The sequence below is a fragment of the Alosa alosa genome, chromosome 16 (genome assembly GCF_017589495.1).
Source record: "Alosa alosa isolate M-15738 ecotype Scorff River chromosome 16, AALO_Geno_1.1, whole genome shotgun sequence".
NCBI lineage: Eukaryota > Metazoa > Chordata > Actinopteri > Clupeiformes > Clupeidae > Alosa > Alosa alosa.
In genome coordinates this window covers 12,027,626-12,050,231 of record NC_063204.1, presented here as the reverse complement: position 1 = coordinate 12,050,231, position 22,606 = coordinate 12,027,626, and the positions used below count along the sequence as shown (strand labels likewise).

At 45.4% G+C, this 22,606-nt stretch overlaps 1 protein-coding gene across 1 annotated transcript in view; it reads left to right on the top strand.

Annotated features, from left to right (window-relative positions):
- The window catches only part of grik4 (glutamate receptor, ionotropic, kainate 4), a 342,198-nt gene that overhangs the window by 175,039 nt on the left and 144,553 nt on the right, over positions 1-22,606 (top strand). Inside the window, 1 exon segment of the mRNA XM_048265809.1 lies at positions 22,352-22,516. Coding sequence (XP_048121766.1) covers positions 22,352-22,516 — 165 coding nt within the window.

Sequence of the window (22,606 nt, the reverse complement as noted above, 5' to 3'; positions counted from 1 at the left end):
TCAACGCTCAGCTTGTTCAACGCTAGCGTTACGCCAGCATTGCCATCGTTCCGCTGCCGAACAATAGAGAACAATAGAAAACCTGCTGCTTGCCGCTGGCTAATGTGATCCCCGCCTTCAGCTCTAATATGGCAACCCGGGGCAGAGAGAGAAAGTGAGAGGGAGAGAGAGAGAGTGAGGGTAGAGAACCTCCCCTTCCATCTCTGATTGCTGCAGTTGCTCCTCGGCCGGTGGTGGAGCTTTTCAGCACATCAAGCAGTGGTCAGCTGGATCGATCCTGACACTGTCAAATGGCAGGACTCAGGACTGGACAACTGATTTCTCCCCTCTCTGTTTTTAATCAGGGGCCAGAGCAGAGCTGGGGAGAGGCAGAGGGATGACCAGTCAAAGCTGCACCACAGGACAGGTGGAGTGGGGGGAGAGGGGGGTAAAAACAGGAAAGGACATAAGGGTGGGGAGAGAGAGAGAGAGAGAGAGAGAGAGAGAGAGGCTGAGGGATGGAGGGGGGAGAAGAGAGAGAGAGAAATAAAGACCAGAGAGATGTGAAGGTGGAGGCAGGCAGATGGAGAGAACATAAGGGTCTGTAGGAAGACAGAGAAAAGGCAGACAGAGATTATTTGATATAGAGAGAGAAAGGGATGGTGAGTGAAGGAGAAAGTGAGAGAGAAGGAATGGGTGAGGAAGAGAGAGACGGTGAGTGAAGCAGAGAGTCAGAGAGACATATTCTCTGCTGCTGGCAGGCCAATGATGTAGCCATCCTACTGTGGCCGGCAAAGTGTTGTGGGAATAGGCAATCTCTCAGCGGGTGTCATTAGCTGTCATTCAGAATAATGACGTCTACAGGGTGTGCTCACACACACCACACCGGCCACAGCCTAGAGAGGCAGAGAGCAAAGCATGATGGGAAGAGGATCTCAGCACTGGAGTTGACAAACCGGCTTCAGCACGGAGGAGCAGACAGCTGCATCTACAGCAGGGGAAACCACAGCACTGAAAGGGAGTAAGTAGATTTCTCATTGTGGAGAGAGTTAGGAGGCAGATTTGTCACTTAAGAGAGAGTTTACAGAAATGACACAGTCATCATTAAGAACCAGGCTGGTCTGTCACAAGAACATGATGAATTGGGCCATTTGAAGCTGAAGAGTGACCTGAGATGTAGCTGTTTGGTGTAACAAAGAAAAGAACACTAGAGTGAAATTGTGTTTAACTGAGCCTGTACAACCTCATTACATGTTTATAAACATATGTTATATTTAATGTTAACTACAAACAAGTATGAGATGTAGTTTTCTTCCTTATTAGAATGACCTGATAAATCTGATACATTCTACTACTTCCTGTGAGATATATACATTACATTTGACCTCCTGCTTTACTTTACATTGAAGATGTATACATGCTTTGCTGTTGTTGTCATGCCGGCGGAAATATTGTGACAACATGACATTAATTCGCCACACGCTGTTGGAATGAGTAACTTGAAGCAGTCTGATGGTGCAGAGGCTGGCTATGAGATCAGTGTCATCCTGCTTGCGTGATTCAGACATCAGTGTGGACACTTGGCTCCCCCTAGGCCTGGGATCAGTTCTCCGACTCTCTGATAAAAATGGCCGTTCATTATTCATGGGCAGTTCTTGCAGCAGCGTGTAGCCGCTCTCTAGCTCATGAAGCTTTAATGGAAACATCCAGAGAGGCAGTATCCGAATGCGTGTGTGTGGATCCTGAAGCGGTCAGTGAGGTCATTACTGACCCAGTGCGTTCTGGTAGATTCGTGTGTAATCCAGCCAACATGGGTAGTTTCACTCAAACACCAGCACACAGTTTGTCAAAAGTGCAGCACCCCTCATTGTGCCTCTTTTCCAGCTCAGTGCTGCTTCATCAAACTCTGTTGAGATAAAGTTGGGGGATTGGTAGCCTGGCTCCGCCCTCTTACGAACCTCCGCTCAATTTTCATTTCCCTTCAGTACGTCGTCTGGGATTTCGGTATATTCGCGGGTTTTCTTAGGCCAAATTTTACCTGTCCAATCAGCGAACAGAGGGGGTGGCTAAGAACGATGACGTTGAGGTCGTCGAGTAGTTTGACATACGTCACAAACCAAACGTTAGCGATTGGTTATGGCAGATCCAGAGTGGCTCTGGGCAGATCCAATAGTTTTAAACCTCAACAGATTACTCACCTTCAAAGAAGTTAATGCTTGCCAATGGAAAGTGGCCAGACTCTCTGTACATTATGAAATGTAAGAGAGTCTGGTAGGACCAGGCTAGGGGATTGGCTCATCATTAAACACTCCTGTAACAATGCTGATGAATGGTTCATCACTAAACTCTGTTGTAATAAGGCTGTGGTTTGGTCCATCTTTATAACTTACTGCACATTGTGGTACATTCCTTTCTTCTCACTCCCAGAAATATATATTGTGATCTATGTTTGGCTCTGCCACACTACCCGAATTATAAAAATAAATCAAATTAAAAACAAATTACAGAGTAATTTCAGATTTATATGGTCGGTGTAACACAGGGCCAATTGACTGTTATACGTTATCCTTGCCTAACTGTGATGTTTTCCGCTGCCTGAGTGACACTGTGAAAATTGAGTGTCATTGTTGACACTCATCCACTCGATGGCGTGTGCCAGGGTTTTAAGATTCCTATTTTTTGGAGCCAGACCTGTAATTCAGCACTTGAAATGCACATCAGTCAGCTCGCTCACAAACACCATCAGCAGAGCCATCGCGCTTGGCGAAATATATCGACTTGTCTGCACAGAGACAAAAGGGCAGTCAGAAACACAACACTCCTGCTTGACAATGACACGGCACACACACACTCTCTCACACACACACACACACACACACACACACACACACACACACACAGAGAGAGACAGAGAGAGAGAGAGAGACACACACAACAAAGGCCTTTCAGCTCTATTGCTTTGACTACAAAAGATGTTCAATAGCTTTAAGGCATCATTGTGTTATTTATAAAATCTCTGTAAAAGTAAAACATGAGAATGCAGAGTTCATACAAAGCAGTGTTTTAAGTTTCTTCACCTTTGCTTTGCAAGGGCAAATAAAGTATACGTGTAACTAAGCTGAAATTGAAAAAAATATGTCAGGTAAACTATCACCTCAACTTTGAAAAGCAGGTTAGCACAACTAGATGGTAATTTAAGTCAAAAAAACTTACAAGTCCTTCGCAGCCGGTTGCGTTACATTTCTAAGTATGTACAGCTTCCTTTAATCTTTAGTTAAAACTATGCTCTTTAAGTTTATCGAACTACGTCAAGTAATTAAAGGCAATTGTCTATTGTATGTATATCTTATCACTCGGTTACAAGACAGACAGAAGAAACAATGAATTCTTAAGTAAAGAACACAACTTTTTATTTGAAACTCATTTTAAAATACTGTCCTGTCACTGTCTTTGCGCTCGTGACAAATGTAACTTCAACACACCTGGAGTTCTGAAAGTGCAAACGCACTGAGTTGTGGTAGATAGTGGCAGAACAGGTAGTGCTTCAGAAGAATGTCAAGGCTGAGACTCTCAAATCCACACAGTTTACATTGCATTCCAAACCTGCAAACAGACACAAAAAATAGAGTTAAAATGTATTACATTCAATAATCCTGAAATAAGATAAAACACGAATTCAATAACCAAAAAAAAAAATGCAAATGAAAGAGATGAAAATGCAAAATGCACGACACAAAATTAGAATGTAAGCATCTTTTGTAAAGTTTAGCCCTGTCTTTCTGGGACTGCTGCAAAATAGTCCTCTATATGATCATAATACACTTACAGTGAAAGTACTGTTTGATTTGTAAGAGAAATAACTTTCCTTGCTGGAGATTAGATGTTTGACTTGCTAAAGTCATGCTAACATTACTGACACAACTTTTTGCAAACCTTCCTAATGTTAAATGTTGCTATAGAAATCGCAACCTCTCAAGAAATACATTCATTTAACATCTCAAATACTTTTAGTAGGCCTACACGAAGTAAACACTTCATATACCGAATAACATCGCTATGTTTTTAGAAAATTCTGAAATACAATGCTATCATTAGTTAGTTGACGTTAGCGTTAACGTAACGTCATGCCTCCCGCCACTTTAAGGTCACTACAGTATACTAAGATTTATTTAGCAACGTCGTTAAGGTAAACCAAACGTACACACGTTGTTACCAATGTCAATTAGTTCATTTTAAGGAGACTTTTCACACCGAAATTACTAAAATGCTTATATTTTCATTTGGTAGTGAGCTAAATGGGAAGCAAAGACTGCAAGCTTGGCTAATATCTAATGGCAGATGTTAGCAAGCATGGAGCATAACTACAACTTTACATAGCAATAGTTTCTGTTCAAACTATCCAATATAAGGTCACATCAGTGGACAAAGTGTAAAAGTAAGTGGTGGCTTAACAATATTACAGCAATATTAGTAGCAGCACTGAAATTCAGCAGACATTTCCATCCTTCGATTTGGCAAGAGAGGGAGAAGATTTGTGCATGCGCATTGACAGAAAGTACGGAATGTCAACCGTGTCAACGAAAACTGAAGAACGCAATTCAACACAACTTACTTTCCCATTTCTCTTGAACATCAGATGAAGAAAAATAATTAAACCCAACTTTTAGAAAAATAATTAAACCCAACTTTTCCTAGGTATATTTGTTCATTCAACAGTTCTGTTCTTGGTCTCTGCAAGTTCTGTTTTTTACAGTGCACTGTCCTGCTGTAACCATTGTCCAGACATTGATGGGCAATGAATCAAATCCGTCACGCAGCTAAAGGCATTCTTTGGCTCATGGGTGTAATTGTGCTGACCTGCGCTGGTGATTTGGACCTTGCTCTTGGTATTAAATGAGCTGAGCGATTTCAAGTTATTAAATTAACTTTAGTTCATGTGCAGTGAACTTTGCTTGTTGCTTGTTGTAAATTGTCCATCAATGAAATTAGGACCCATTGCCCCAACTTAGACCCATATACCCATACTAAACACATATCTTTGTTTTGATACATGTATACTCTTTCTTTGCCATGAAATGTCTCCCTAATAACAGCATCCTGACAGATATTAAGCAGATTGATTTTTCATTTTCATTCAGAGAATAGCTTATTTTTGCTGAGGCTAAGTGGATCTGCGATATTTGTGCATCTTGTGTCATATTTAGAGCTTCTATTTTCTCAAACTGTTGTCCAGAGTTTCGAGAAAGAGACTTCAGAGTTCGAGGCCCGTCTGCCATTTCCTCTGCAGGCCTCCCAAATAGTAACAGGCCTCGTTCACCGCGTCTGATGAATCCCCTGTGTGACAGCGGCATGCTTCTGAGGCTGCTCTCGCCTCTTTGATGGGAAACTAATTATGAGCTGCACTTGTTGAGCTCTCTGTAAGTTCAGTGAGAGTTCACACAAATGGTTTCTCAGCTGGGTAAATGAGCTATCTGTCTACAGAAATCTAGCACGTTGTCTGTACCATTTATGATTTACTGTCTTGGTATTGTTTTTTTTTTTATCTTTTTTATATTGAGACATAGAAGTTCACAAGGGAAAAGTTTTTTTGTTTTTCCCCCACTGTGAGTGCTTCTGTAAAGGTTAACTTTGTTTTCTGCGATGCCGGGTGAAAAGAGTTCTGAGATGTGAGTGCCATTGTGTGTGTGTCCACACAGAAAGGCATGGTAGGCCAATGTGCTGTTTGCCCTTTTCTTAATCCTTTCAAACAGGCCACACAATTATTTCCTTTAACCCCTGTTCTCTATAGATAACCTCAACCCCAGCCCCCTAAGGAGCACCCCCACCATACACTCACAAACACACAAACACCAATTGCACTGGCTTCACTCTCTGGTCCATATCTGCCAGTACATGAGCAGGGGGGAGAGGCGCAGGGGAGCTGGCGTCCCAGGGGAGGAGTTGGCGTAGTCGACAGGGTCCCCAGTGGGAGATTCCTGCAGTCGGAGGAGATGAAAACAGAGCCACCAGGAGGAACTAAGCTCAAGTGCATCCAACACACACCACCAGGAGGAACTAAGCTCAAGTGCAACCCCCCATCCACCCCCCCCACCACACACACACACACACACACACACACACAGCACACAAGGCTAATTATACATGTTTCGACAGCATGTTTCTGCCTTGTAAAGGTCTGTCCTGGGTCATCCACGGTTGACCCTCCTTCTGTAGTTCCTCTCAGAGAGCAAGCAGGCAGCTGACCCTAAAGATTTAATAGGCCAGCTGAAATCCCCCTGGTAGCTGTGTGTGTGGGACTGATAATGTGGGAACCATCAGACACAGGAGGACCCAGGTGAGAGCAGCACAGTGGAAATCTCCGTCTCTCCGCGGACTCCACAGAGACTAATCCGCGCCGCAGATGGCCCGACACTGCGCAGGACAATAAGGCGTTGACCTTGAGCAGTCAGGTAGATGATGAATCGCGTTGAAGTCAGTGACCTGGGGCTGCTCATGCATGTTATTAATGGCGTGCAGACTGAAGGCTGGCCCTGGGCAGTCAGCTGTGTTATTGAGACAGAAAAAGCAGAGCTGCCACTGTGGCCAGTGTTTGCTCTCCATCCGGACCCGAGTTTGCATCCGTGAATTAGCCATTTGCAGCACCATCAACGGAGCACAGCTCCACCTCCGTCTGTACGTGTGTCGCTTACGTAACGTTGCTCGGGCTCATCCGAGTCGGTCTGTAGCCTAATTGGTGCGGCTCACACATCCCCCTCCGTCTCGGTACAAGCTCGAGGCCAGAGCAGCCCTGACTAGATGCCCCGCAGGCTTTGAACTCACAGAAGCACAACAGGCTTTGAACTCTCCTCCTGCAGTCTTAGTGTAGGCTGAGGTTTACCTGAGATTCACATATTTACAAAAAAAACTGGTATGCAGTTTTATGGAAGTACAAGGTTTTATAATGTAGTTTGCTCTAATTGCGAAGTAGGTTTTTATCTTAAAATAATGTCATAAAATAATGTCTTAAAAGCAATTTATATGCTACACTGACTTGCAATACTAGGATGAAATCATTGTTTTTGTTGCGTTTTACATGAATGGGCAGGCTCTTAGTACTGCATATATTTAACATCTTCTACAGTTGTTCAGTCACTCTGTATATTGTTTTTTTGGTGATTAACATTTTAATTGAAAGTTTCAGAACATAAACAAAACTACACTAAAACACAAACACTGGCCGTCACCACAGTAAAAGCAAAAGTCAAAACCAAGGAAAACAGTTGTACACCACTTAATACAAGTAAATAAAAGACAAAAGAGAAGATGGGCCGATACAAATAAAAATGAAAACAACATTTTACAGACACATGCGTTATTGGTCCCCAAGAAGCTCATTCAATTCTACCACTATGTGTCTCCAAGCTGTATATTGTTTTTAATGTTTTTTATTGTATGTGTGGGGCAGCCGTGGCCTACTGGTTAGCACTCTGGACGTGTGACCGGAGGGTTGCCGGTTCGAGCCCCGACCAGTGGGAACGGCTGAAGTGCCCTTGAGCACTTCAGCCGTTCCCACTGCTCCCCGAGCGCCGCTGTTGTTGCAGGCAGCTCACTGCGCCGGTATTAGTGTGTGCTTCACCTCACTGTGTGTACGCTGTGTGTGTTTCACTAATTCATGGATTGGGATAAATGCAGAGACCAAATTTCCCTCACGGGATCAAAAGAGTATACTATACTTATACTAAAGGTAAAATGTCATCATGCCAAGGCCCGTGTTTAAGGTATTTGGCCCATATGTAGTGTGCTAGGGGATTGTGCAATATTATTATTTACCGTAATCAGTGAACTAAGTACTGTGTAATACTACTATCAGTCCTCAGTGTAGGCAATAGGACTGTTTAATACTGTTATTTATTTATATATTACCTCAAAGGTGACGTGCAACACTGCTGTCATTGAATTATTTATACATAGAGTGGACGGTCTCTATATCTATTTTGTCTGTTCTCCTCTGTGTCTTGTTATGTTGCACTAATGTATGTCTCCTTTGCAATCAGCTGTGAGTGGTACTTGGTGCCTTAGACAAATGTCCCTCCCGGGGACAGTAAAGTTTATCTGATCTGATCTGATCTGATGTTTGTCCAAAGTGACTTACATAAGTGTGTCTCCGCCATTGGTCCTCGGTGCCTGCCAACCAATGTGAGTTTGGGCCAAGTCTTCAACAGACTCCCTCCCCCGCCGCTTTCAGAAAGTAATTGCTTGTGTGGGCCTGCTTTGAGGCTTTTAGTGTGACCTTTGAGGGGAGGCTGGCTCAGAGTTCACACTGTGTGTCGAACAGCAGAGAGACAGAGAGAACACTGGCAGCTCGAGAGAGCCTTTCACAGCCCAAATGCCAAGTGTTCTTGTGCTAAACATCTAAGATGGAGCACTGTTTACCTACTGAGCGAAGACTCCCGCTAATAGACTCTTTAGTTTGGTAAATGCTAGAGCTATTCTATCACATACTGTAAACAGTGGTATTTGATAAGTTAATCTGCTGCATGTTTCTGTGAAGAACCAACTGGGCATAGCTTGTGGAATGTGACAACCGGAACCTTTGGAACAGATATGTGAATGAAGAAACTTCAATGTCACACTAAGCAGTCTTTTGTAGGAAAAATGGGTCAACGCAGCCACAGATCAGTTGCTTACTTGTGTGACGTGTACCGGAATCTGGAAGGGGATATTATTCCCAGTCAGTGGCATCCATTTTGAGATGTGTGTGTGTGTCTGTGTGTGTGTGTGTGACTTATCTCCCTGAAACACGCCGATGCTCAATGAAGGCCTGGAGTTGTTTGAAGTGAGGATTGACTGCAGGCCCAGCGCTGAATGCTGCTTCACTCCTCCAGAGCCACCCCAGCAGGGTTTGGAGAACAGATGCCGTCAGCGTTGAGCTCACTGCTCCCCGTCCTCCCGTTAAATCTGCTGCTTGTGTAAACAGTGATGTGGGGAGCTTGCAGCAGGAGACTTTGGGCTCACTGGAGACTTGTAACTGTGATGAAAGAGCCGGGGATGCGGACTAACAAAGGAGAGAAAATTGGACTCAGCGTCTCTGGGTCTGTGGCAGTGATAAATAATATGAGCTTGATACCACCAGCACTTTATAACTGCGGCCACAGCGTTGTCTTCTAAACCTGAACCCAGCAGGACTTCTATCAGGGATTAAAGCAACGGACTCACCTGCACTAAGGGAACAATTTGTTTAAAAAAAGGAAGATTGAAAACAAACACACACATACTCACACACCCACACACACACACACACCAAGAAACGATTTACTGAGTGTTGCATTTGTACGCATTCCATGATCATTGATGTTCTGTTGTTGCTGGTTGTAATAAGTGTTATATATTACTGTCAAGTTTACCTGTGAACACACAAACACACACACACACATACACACACACACACACACACACACATACATACACACACACACACACACACACACAAACACCAGATTCTTACAATACTCCTTACCAAGTGTTGCATTTGTCCTCCTTTCATGATCATACATGTTCTGTTCTCGGTGTGTGTGGGTGTGTCTAATTGGCAGCCCTACTGGAGACCACATCTATCCACTATGATACAGAGCGCACACACACAGACACACACACATACACACACACACATACACACACACTTTGCATGGTTGCTATGGATAATACCTGTTACAGCTGCATGACATCTCTCACTGTCAGCCCAGCCTGAGTGGTCCACACTAACACAGAAACACACACACACAAACACACACACACACACACACACACACACACACACACACATAGACCCATGCCTGAGAACAGATCTGTCCGGTGTCTGTTGTGCTGATGGAAACTGAGGGATATGAATTTTAAAGGCGGCCGGCAGCCATGTCAGAGAACAGCACCTGCCTTCTACCTGCTTATTCCTCCAGTCTGCTCTGGGCTCTGATTAAAACACAACATCAGCACGAACCCCCCACCCACCCACCACCACCAAAACACACACACACAAACACACAAACACCATTTTCTCACTCAGATTAGTACATGACCACAGGTGCCACAGGGTAAATCACTTGCTTATATGCAGCTAATCTACCTGTGTGTGTGTGTGTGTGTGTGTGTGTGTGTGTGTGTGCTGCGTGATGGCGTGTCGCGTGTGGTGGGCGTGGCAGGGGTCGCGGCGTCGCAAGGCGTGCACATGTGTATGTGTGTGTGCTTATGTACAGTATGTGTATGTGTGCTCCAAACACAAACCTCTCGTAACTTTACCAACTTTACTTTAACAACTCCCTGCTCCCCAGCTGTTTAACAGTGAGAGTATAATAGAGATGCTTTATGACATCACAGCAGGTTCTCTTCCTAATGCACCTCCAAATACTGCAGTCCAGTTTGTCCAGACAAACCAAATACCGAAATGAAAGTTTCCCTCCTGGTTTCACTGAGCACAGCAGTTGCAGTTACATTTGCCCCTTTCGTATCGCCACGGTGATGCCAGATCAGAGTAGCCATTAGAGCGTCTGGAGCTCCCACAGTGCTTTGGGGGCTGAATCCTCAATGACTGCAGAGAATATATGTGCTCTATTCTTTCCCCCTGTGGGAGTAAGTCCCAGCGCTTGCACAACTCTACTGACAGAGTGAGTTCCGGATGACTTTGAACAGAACATTCTGTTCTGGAGTGTTCTAAACTCTAGTAAAGTTCTCTCAGAGCTGTGTTACAAGATCACATCGTAAGGATGCTGCAGTTGTGGTGACAAGGTTATGGCAGAATGCTGTAGCTGTTCTTCTGTTACTATAGTGCATGTGTTGAGGTTGTAATGATATTGTATTTCTCATTATGTTTATCGCATTTTAAGCATGTTTCCATTTATACTGAGTGAGACTGAATTGTAATCCTTGGACACACACACATTGGAGACAGACAGACACACACACCCACACACACACACATGCATGCACACACAGCACACACAAAGACACACATACAGTATACAAACACAAACACATACACATGCATGCACACACACAACAAACACACACACACACACACACACACACACCACTGACATGTCTCCAGAGAGGCTGTTACAGAGATGGGAACAGACTACCTGGACACACAATCACCCGCGTGCACACACACACACACACACACACACACACACACACACACACACACACACCTCACCTTCAAATACGCAACCATAAAGGCAGACAAACCTAGATAGGAATCTCTTCTTCTGAATACACACACAAACAGAAATACACATAAACAAATACACACACACACACACACACATACACAAGCAGTGTGTAGCTCTCTGAGTGCTTTATCAGGTGTGTGTGTGTGTGTGTGTGCGTGTGGGTGTGCTTGTATCTTTCTAGGGACCAATATTGCAGACAGTCAAAGCAAAGACTTTCTGTTGAATATGTCAATTGTCAATTGTCATTTGCCTTTTCACATTAAACTGAACTTGGTTTGGCAGCTGATGGACTTTGGCAGTGAAGCAAATATTTCCTAACTGGAGAGGAGATTTATGAACTGTGACTGCAAGTAATTACTCTTTTGTGTGTGTGTGTGCGGTGTGACTGTGAGTGTATGTGTGTGTTGGTGACTGTGTGTGTATTTGTGTGTGTGTGTTTGGACAAGGTCCTGTCTCTGGCAAGGCTGACACACTCAGCAGCATGCACAGACAGCAGTACAAACACACACGCACACACATACTCTCTCTCTGTCTATCCTTCCCCTCTCTCTCTCTCTCTCTCTCTCTCTCTGTCTCTCTCACACTCACACACACACACACACACACACCCTAAAGGCCACAATGTTGTGGAGGGTAGGATGAGCTATAGCCACCATTAACATAATCATTACTCCCCTGCTCCTAATGGTCCCTCAACATGCAGAAACACACACACACACACACACACACACACACACACTTTCTGCCTTATCATTCCTATTCTTTATCCTTCCTTCCTTCCTTCTGCCCGGGAGCAGCTTCTGTAGCAGCAGTTTGGTGAGTGGAAAGGCATCACTTCAGCAGGAAATGTGTGTGTGTGTGTGTGTGTGTGTGTGTGTGTGTGTGTGTGTGTGTGTGTGTGTGTGTGTGTGTGTGTGTGTGTGTGTGTGTGTGTGTGTGTGTGTGTGTGTGCGCCTGCGCCTGCGTGTGCATGCGAGTGTGTGTGTGTCTACAGTACGAGCGCTGTTGAACTGCTCGCTGGCTTTTTGGTCCCCGCCAATGCCTCTCACACCCTCCCAGCCAATGCCTCTCACACCCTCACAGTAATGTTAGTTTTGGGAGCGAGACGAGGCTGGCTGGGTGGACCACTATTCATTTGCCTCAGAAATCAGTCGTGGCGAAAGTGGTGCCACAGTGTAGTTAATGACATGACACGCTCAACCAAGCCTGTGGCATTTAGAGACTTATTCAGACAGGTGTCTCTGTTAGAGGCCCACGGGTCCATCTTGGAAGCAGACAACACCGGTGCTAAAAACATCCAGGGTTTTAATCCAGGTGTCCCTCCTCCTACCTCCCTTCTGTGCGCATGCACATACACACACACACACACACACACACACACACACACACACACACACACACACACACACACACACACACACACACACACTCTGATGTAGTTTCAGCTGGTCTGCATCTCCCAGAAATCCCCTGCAGGAGGAACAGAGTCTGGGCTTCTGGTCTCCAGGTGGCTGTCTCCAATCTCAACACTCCTCAGCACCACACACACACACACACACACACACACACACACACACACAGTGTGATGTAGTTTCAGCTGGTCTGTGTCTCCCAGAAATCCCCTGCAGGAGGAACAGAGTCTGGGCTTCTGATCTCCAGGTGGCTGTCTCCAATCTCAACACTCCTCAGCACCACACACACACACACACACACTCTGATGCTGTTTCTGCTGGTCTCCAGGTGACCGTCTCCAGTCTCAACGCTCCTCAGCACCACACACACACACACACACACACACACACACACACACACACACACACACACACTCTTATGTGATTTCTGCTGGTCTCCAGGTGACCGTCTCCAGTCTCAACACTCCTCAGCGCTGCACGATCAGCTGGCAGGCAGAACATCTCACTACTGGGAGATCTGCTCTGGGAGATCTATTATGGGAGATCTATTATGGGAGATCTGTTATAGGAGATCTGCTCTGGGAGATCTGTTGTGGGAGATCTGCTCTGGGAGATCTGTTATGGCAGCGGTCCCCAACCACCGGGCCATAGCCTACGACATGAGTTTTAAAAAAAATGCATGCAAACTAAACTAAATTTAATTCGCAATAATGTCACGTTTTTACATGGCATAGGCCTATATGCAGTTGTTTGATTGCACGCATGTTTGCATTTTGCAAGGTCTATTTTCTTACGTCTGTCTGTCCCGCCTTCAACACTTTACATATTGCCTTCAGCGCTGCGCAGCCTCAGGTCAGCTCACTTCACTTGATCAGTTCTTGGCTTAACGGTAGTGTCACACGGTTAGCTAAACTGCTATAATGAGCAACAAAAACAAGCAACTGGCCAGAGTGTTTGAGCTGGGCGAGCCGCTGCAGAGATTTCTTACAGAAAAAAAAGTCACCGTTAGCTGCACATTTTAGTGATGAGGACTGGGTGTCAAAACTCGCTTACCTGTGTGGCATATTCGGGTTGCTTAATGACCTCAACCTGTCACTCCAGGGGAGAATGACGACTGTCTTTAAACTGGCAGATAAAGTCACTGCATTTAAAGCCAAGCTTGATTTGTGGGGACGAATGGGAACGGGGTGGATTTGATATGTTCCAAACAGTAGTGGGGGTTTTGGGAGAGACTGAGGCAGGGCCCTTTCTCTCGCAGCTGCTGCGCGATCACCTTGTTGCGCTTTCAATGAGTTCATGAGTTTGAGCGTTAGGCTACTTTCCATCCTCCAAAGATCCACGGCAAACCAATGAGTGGGTCCGCAACCCATTTGTCAATATCCAGAATAGTCCTACCTTGTCAGCGCAGGAGGAAGAGCAGTTGATCGAAATTGCAAATGACGGTGGTCTTAAGAGTGTGTATGAGGAAACCTCTCTGGCGGGTTTTTGGATGAAAACCAAAGCAGAATATCCCGATAGCCGTAAAAGCGCTGAAAACGTTGCTACCATTTCCCACCACCTATCTATGCGAGACCGGGTTTTCTGTAATGACTGCAACTAAGACCAAATTGCGCAATCGACTGGACATTTCAAACACACTGAGGGTGTCACTGTCTTCCATCACCTCCAGATGGAACCTTCTTGTTGCAGGGAAACAAGCACAGGGCTCCCACTGATTTATATTCGTAATGCACGTTCCCATTAGTTCCCATGTTTTGTTCCCATATTTTGTTAAGCATGTTCACACTTGATAGATGTAGCTTCAAGTTGTTCAATTTTCATAGTTCATAGGCCTATTGTTACATTTTTACTTCTTCAAGTTCACGTTTTTCACATTTTTAGAGTTTGTTACGTTCACTGTTCATACATAACTGGAGCTAGTTATTTTCAAGGAATGCATGCACAACACATATGGGACATCGAACCCCCAACCCACTACCTCCCCACCGGTCCGTAAAAATGGGAATCGAACCGGTCCATGGCACATAAAAGGTTGGGGACCCCTGTGCTATGGGATATCTGCTATGGGAGATATGCTATGGGAGATATGCTATGGGAGATCTGCTCTGGGAGATCTGTGTTGGGAGATCTGCTCTGGGAGATCTGTTATGGAAGATCTGCTATGGGAGATCTGCTATGGGAGATCTGCTATGGGAGATCTGCTCTGGGAGATCTGTTATGGGAGATCTGCTATAGGAGATCTGCTATGGGAGATCTGCTCTGGGAGATCTGTTATGGGAGATCTGCTCTGGGAGATCTGCAAATACCACACAAAGGATGTTGCAGTTTCATTCTCTGATAGGAGTATGGATTTCACCAGGAATACACAGCATAAAGACATGTGTTAGTAGTGTACATAGGGTTATTGCCACACTAATCATTTTCTCTTCGACACATCAAATAGAGAGCTGTCACTGTGAGATAGATAGGTATGACAACTTATAGCTCAGGCAGAGCGCCTGGCTACTTCAGAGACAGATTTATGTCAGAAGTATTGATGCAACAGTTAAATCAACCTTTGTTGGTATCCTGTTTGATTTGCTAAACAGACGGTTTGTGGAATGAAATGAGATGCATTTTCTGATCTACAGCGTTTGTGAGCTAATAAAGCATCTGAGAGAGTATCAGACGTCATGTCAGTGTATCATATCTGTGCAGCGTGATGGAGGGAGTGTGTGGAAGTGTATGAAGACGAGATCCACACACAGTCAGTAATTACAGTTCAGAAGGCTGCTCCTTCAGATGTAGAGGAACACACACCATTAAACATTATGGCTAACCTTGAAATCACTTTTGTCCCAGCTTAGTGGTGAAGTGAATTTTAATCAGTGTTAAAAATATCCCTCCAGCTCGTCTTCGGCTGCTAGAGAAGAGCCTGATGAGTGGAATACTAATGGATGAATCTTTGAAATCAGTCAAAACACTCAATGATCACAGGATCTAAAAACGATAGGGGGGTTAGAAATAGGCATGAAAAGAATTGGCGGCACTCAGAATTGGCGGCGTGTTTTATGCATACGCGTGCGCGCGTGCGGTTTGCGTTGCGGCGGCGCGTGTTTGCATGCGTCGCGGCGCGTCGCGTCGCGCGCGTGTGTGTGTGTGTATCTGTGTCTCTGTGTGTGTGTGTGTGTGTGTGTGTGCGCGCTTGTGCGTGCGTGTGTGTGTGTGTGCGCACACTCGTGCGTGCGTGCGTGCATGTGTGTGTGTGGCTCTCCCAGCAGTTCAGCACAGCAGCAGTACTGCACATACACAGCCTCCATGCAGCAGAGACAAGTCTGAGTTCCTGCACTCATCTCTGTATGTGTGTGTGTGTTTGTATACACACAGGAGAGTTCCCCTGTCATATACAGTATTAACAACCAGCCTCCTGCATGTTCACTAATATGACAGAGCACACACACACACACACACACACACACACACACACAAGCTCACAAACGTACACACCCCAGGGTCTCTACTGCATCTGTGTCATCACATGTCTATATATTGTGCAAACAAAGTCTTGCACCAAATGCCATAACCAGTCTCAGCAGACATCCGAACTGAAAAGTAATTACCGAGGCAGCTACTGCACTGCTTCTTTATTTTACAAACACACACACAAACACACACACACACACACACACACACACAAACACACACACACACACACACAGGAGAGGGATTTCATCAAGCCGAGCTCTGCTCTGTTATGTTGTCTTTTTCTATGTTCTGCTGTATTGTGTGTGTGTGTGTGGCCTGGTGTCTTTGGGTTCTGCTGTGTTCTGCTGTGTTCTGTGTGTGGTCTCGTGTCTGTTCATACTGAAGGGACTGATGGACGGAGTCTACTCAGCTCTTCTGCCTCTCACTGATGTGGAACACCAGTGCTCTTCATTCACTCCCAGTTAATCACTGATAGTTTCCCCAAGACTAACTTCCTCAATGTTTAGAGTCAGCAGCTCCGGTTGCTTTAGTTTACAGTGTGCTACCGGGGATACAGTATGTGTCCATCTGTTCACCTCCAGCTCTCACTCCCCCTGTACACACCTGTCTCAGCTCACCACAGCTACCTCATCTTATTCACACAGGTACTGTACCTCAGTCCATCTTATTCACCTGAGTTACACACAGGTAGCTCAGTCCAACTTATTCACCTGAGACTGATGCAGGTGCTTCACTCTGACTGATCTCACCTGAGACTGATGCAGGTGCCTCACTCTGACTGATCTCACCTGAGACTGATGCAGGTGCCTCAGCAGCTGATCTCACCTCAAACTGTGCTGACTCTGCAAACTGGTGTTGGTTTTAGCAGAGTGAGGCGCTGTGAATATCATGGAAAACGGTTCCCATATTTATATTTATAAATAGATTTATAATATGGTATGTTTCCTGGGTGATTTATACAGTTTTGACCTTATGCATTGCTGACATTATGCTGCACATTGTCCATATCATTATGGTAATGCTGCCAAATCTCATTATATCAGCACCTCTGGCTCCATCTGTCTGGCTGCGTTCCAACAGAGTATCTGGAGACGCCCACTACAGCAGGGAAATGCGATCGGTTCATTTATAGCAGTGGCGATGTTTGATTGGTTCATGAAAAGCCAATGTGTGTGTGTGTGTGTTCATGTAGCGCAGTGTGTGTGTGTCTGTGTCTGTGTGTGTGTGTGTGTGTGATTGGTGTATGTACCAGTGTGTATGTGTGATCGGCTTATGTAGAGCAGTGTGTGTGTGTGTGTGGGATTGGTTCATGTAGATCAGTGTGTGTGTGTGTGTGGGGGGGGTGGTCTGCTGTGTGATTGTCTAGGTATTGAAAGCAGTGTGGAATTGGTTCTGCTGCATCCATGACACCGATTCATTATCACAAATCACCCTGTGGTGGTGATTGATTCGTTATAGCTTTATGGTACGCCATTGGTTCATTATAGCTGCGTGTCTGTCATTGGTTCATTTCAGCTGCATGCTATAATAGGCTCATAACAGCTGTGTGATATGCAATTGGCTCATAACTGCTGCAGGTTTTTCATTGGCTCGTAACAGCAGTGTAATTTGTGATTTGCTCATTACAGGATCATCTCACGCCTTGGTCTGTGATAATAGAGTAGATGATGCTGCGGTTGGTTTTGTTTAACCGCCCCCACACACACACACACACACAGGAGAGGGATTTCATCAAGCCGAGCTCTGCTCTGTTTATGTCGACCCTTACACGCGTACTGTGCAGGGACAGGTTTAATAGACAATGATGCACGTGCCTCACTGAACATTGCATCATCTACCCACCTCCATAAAACTTTCTTTCTCACACACACGCACACACACATACACATAGAAACACACACACACACACACACTGACATGCATTTAACACAGAAACACATTTATCTAATGGTGCATCACCAGCTTTGCTCATCAGCTGTAAATGTTGATTGTAGAAGGGACAGGTTTTAAATAACATAAATTAAAGCTGCTACTCTTGCTGTAAGCGGACCATCTAAGTGGCTGTTTAATGTGGTGGTGAAAAGGTATTGGTTTGCTGGTAGTTAAGCAGGTGATGGGTTTTTCCTGATGGGTTTCATGGGCCATTACAAGTTCAGAGATAATTTCTTGTTCTGGTCATGTGACATATGGCAGTCCATTGATTGGTGGAGAAGGGTCAGTGGCTACAGCGTGGGACTGCAGGGCGAGGAGAGGGACTTGACCTGCTGGGGCAGAGAGAGAGGTAGGCACAGGTGGGATGGAGAGAGCGAGTGAGAGAGGAGTGGGAGAGAGAATGTGATGAATAGAAAGAAGGAGACAGCAACAGAGAGAGAGAGAGAGAGAGAGAGAGAGAGAAAGAGAGGGAAGAGATTGAAGGGGGAGAGATTGAAGAAGGGAAGACATTTTAGAGAGAAAAGGGAGGTAGACTATGAGGGATGAAAATAAACTAATGAGAGGGACAGTGTGTCAGAACAAGAACTCTCAGTGGGCTGGTAGCACATTCCCACAGCGCCATTACACTCCTAGTGGGCTGGTACACACCTGTGGGACAGCACAAAGAGTCCTATCATCATAACACAATGACAACATGGAAAGAGACACAAGGCCCCATTATCATCGTAAAATAAGCAACATACGAACCCGTTTACACAAGGAGTCTCAGAGCTGCATAGTCTATTTAAAGCTCCACTGCAACACCTACAGAGTGGAGGACTGAGAGATGAAGTGGGAGCGACACGGAGAAGAGAGAGAGGAAGAGAGACGAAGGAAGGAGGGAGGGAAGGAACGAAGGAGGAACAAAGGGAAAGAGAGAGCCAGAGAGAAAAAGAGTAAAAGAGAGAGAGAGAGAATGTAATATTCAGGTGTGTAATGTACTATACTGTTGTTGATCCTTCTGCAGTTCCACTCCTCCAAATGGAAATTAACTTGTCTTCTAACTTAATTACTGAGGTGAGTGTTCCATATGTTCTCCGCTACGCAGAACCGTAGCTAAGGCGCTAATGATCCAATCTCAAGTATTTCTTCACTTCGAAATGAGGGTCAGCCAAGCAACACATTATTTTCATTTATTCATTTTGTTCTTTTTCAACCAAGAAAATATCTGGTCATTGATAAACATTAGTTGTACAATAAAGATTTATAATTCAATAGTCTTTTGTTCAAAAGAATCATTTTCTTGGTAGGTAACGACCCTATTTGCTGTGCAGTGGCCGGTGCAATCAGTCTGACTCACTGCCCTGTGGTGCCATTGGATGCAGTGGAACAGTAATTGCACATAAAATGAAGTCATGAATAATTGCCGCTATCCGGGCATCTTTATGTTGAAGCATCTCACGGTGTTGTCGTGCTCCTACTCAGGCCGTTTAAAGTCCTGCTGTTCCAAGTCTATTAGTTTCTCAGGGAGCGCCGTGAGTCAGAGCGTCACTCAGGAACAGTGTGTGACAAACGGAGTGTTGCAGGAAGCGCGTGTGTGTCTGATCATGCCACACACTCAAGAAACATGTTAAAGTTGACGAATAGTTAGCAGACACTTTTATGCAAAGTTACACAGACTCACAACAGCGGGTTCAGGAATCAAATACACTGTCAACTGTATTTCAAGAGCATTGTTACATTGTCCCTGGAGCAACTCGGGGGTTAAGTGCCTTGCTCAAGGGCACAACGGTGGAAGCTAGGAATTAAACCCTCAAGTCATCTGTTTCTGCCCAGCTACGTAACCATTACGCTACCACTGCCCCTGCACATATAGAGGCTCTGGTGTCTTCCAGCTGGAGCATGTAGACCCACTGTTTTTCTACAACTGTTTCTTGATCATAGATCAGAAACTTTCTGCATCTCCAGTCGTTTAGAGGTGATGTCGGTGTTACCTTTTGTGACAATAAAGACTTGGTCAGCACACAGTGGCTTTTACTTCTCGCTCTCTGCTCAGGCTTATAGTGCCTGCGTCCAGTAGACACACGCCATGCATGTCCACCGCTCCCTACACACACACACACACACACACACACACACACACACACACACCTAAATAATTACCCTCTGTCCTCAGACACCATCTGAAAGTGGCGCTCTGGAGGGAGGAAAAACACATGCAGTCATTCCTCATCTCAGAAGGGCTTTGGAACACATGACAGAGGAACGGATGTGGGCCTTACCTGATACACACACACACACACCACACACACACACACACACACACACACACACACACACACACACACACACACACACACACACACACACACACACACACACACACACACACACACACACACACACACACACACACACACACACACACACACACACACACACACATACACACACACACACACACACACACACACACACACACACACACACACACACACACACACACACACACACACCCTTAGAGGGGCTTTGAAACACGTGTTCAGAGTTTCTGCGTTCGTCGTGTTTACTGGACATCGTTTTGGTTTGATAGAGCTGCGAACGTTTAGCTCTCACGAGAAATATGCCTGCACATATGTAAAAATGCACACAGACCCACACACACACAAACACACAGAGAGAGAGTGTGTGTGTGTGTGTGTGTGTGTGTGTGGGGAGGGGGCGAACACGCAAAACTAATGTTTTCATGTTGCTGTTAACATGCTGATGAGGTTAAATTGCAGTTTCAGTGCATTACATTAACATTAGCTCATTTTCCACCCCCTCTGAGTCTACAGGCTGCATGGTGCCATTCATTACCGGGCCCCTTGTGTATGGCAGTTTGACGCACCAACTGTATGATTTTAACACAGCTAGCCCCGTGCTGATTGAGCTACAACTCTAACATCAATCACAGAAAAGATAACGAGATCCCTGACTGCTGTGGGGGGGGTTTTCTCCCACTAATGCAATTTTCCACTTTTCATGCACATTTCGTTTTCAACACTCTCTGAATGGCACAAACACACACACACACACACACACACACACACACACACACACACACACACACACACACACACACACACACACACTCCTCTCTTTCTGTGTTTTTCTTTCTCTCTTTCTCTATCTCTCTGAATGGTAACTGTTGTACACAAACAGGTAATGTAGGGGTTTCTGCTCAGTGGGCAGTGAGCACCCCTGAGCTAAGTGCCTGTTGTGTCTTCATGTGTAGAGGCCAAAAGCTGACTCTGACTCAACTGGAGGCCACTGGTCACAGTAGGGCATAATGATATGTGATTTGTGTGTGCAATGTGGAAAGGCTGTTTTCCGGTCATACAAGGTGTCTGTTCACTCGTTAATTGGTGAGTACTGTGTGTGTGTGTGTGTGTGTTGCCCGCAGAACAGATGTGAACATGAACATATCACAGACTGTAATTCCTTCCCATTTGTGGACACACACACACACACACACACACAGACACACATACACACACACACACACACACACACACACATATACATACTGAAACTGTACAGTGGGTGTTAAATCAGGGGTGAGAGTGTTGGAGTGAAGGAGCTATCTGAGCCGCTCACTTCAACACAGACGCTAACACAGGAGTGGAGAGAAGCGGACAGTGAGAAGGGAACACACCCATTAGTTCAGCTCCACGCTTCTGTTCCTTGAGCAAACCTGTTGGCTGAGTGTGCGATGGCTCTTTGCTTGGCTGCTGGATTGCTCAGAGTGGTTTCTGCTTGGCTCGGCCACTTCAAGGGCTCAGTAGTGGATCTCTGCTGTCAGAACACTCCTGCTTGTCATACAGTAGCAGCCATGCAGGTGATAAGGGCTTTACACACATGGTGATTCTCTCTCTGTCTTTTTCTTTTTCTCACTCACTTTCTCTATTCATCCTTTTCTAGCCACTCTTGTGCTTTTCAGTCTTCTTTTTTTTTCTTTTGATCTATCCCTCTCTCATTATTTTCTCGCTATATATCCCTCTCTCTCCTTCTGTCCCACTTACCTTCTCTTCTACCATCTCTCTCTCTCTCTCTCTCTCTCTCTCTCTCTCTCCCTCCTAATAATATCAGATTGCTCTCATGCAAATGCTGCAGATGTTGTTTAGCTCCTTTACTATGGTATATGGTGTCCTTTACTATCTTGGGGTAGGGCCCTTTTAGAAGTCCTTGATTCATGTGATGGTTCAATATAGAGGTTTTGATCATCTCTTCCCACCTCCCCCTTCCCTTTTCTCTCCCTCCTCCCCTCTCTCTCTCCCTCTTTTCTCTCTCTTTCTCTCTCTCTCTCTCGCTCTCTCTCTCTCTCCCCCCCAACTTACATAGCTGCCATCCTAGATGACCCGATGGAGTGCAGTCGTGGTGAGCGTCTAGCGATCACTCTGGCCAAGGAGCAGATCAACAGGTCCAGCAACCGCTCTACCACCGGCAAGCTGGAGGTGGACATCTTTGAGCTGCTGAGAGACAGCGAATATGAGACGGGAGAGACTAGTAAGTGTGTGTGTGTGATGTGCGTGTGCGTGCATGCATGTGTACGTGTGTGTTTGCAGGTAATGGGGAAGGCGTCATGGGCTTCACAGA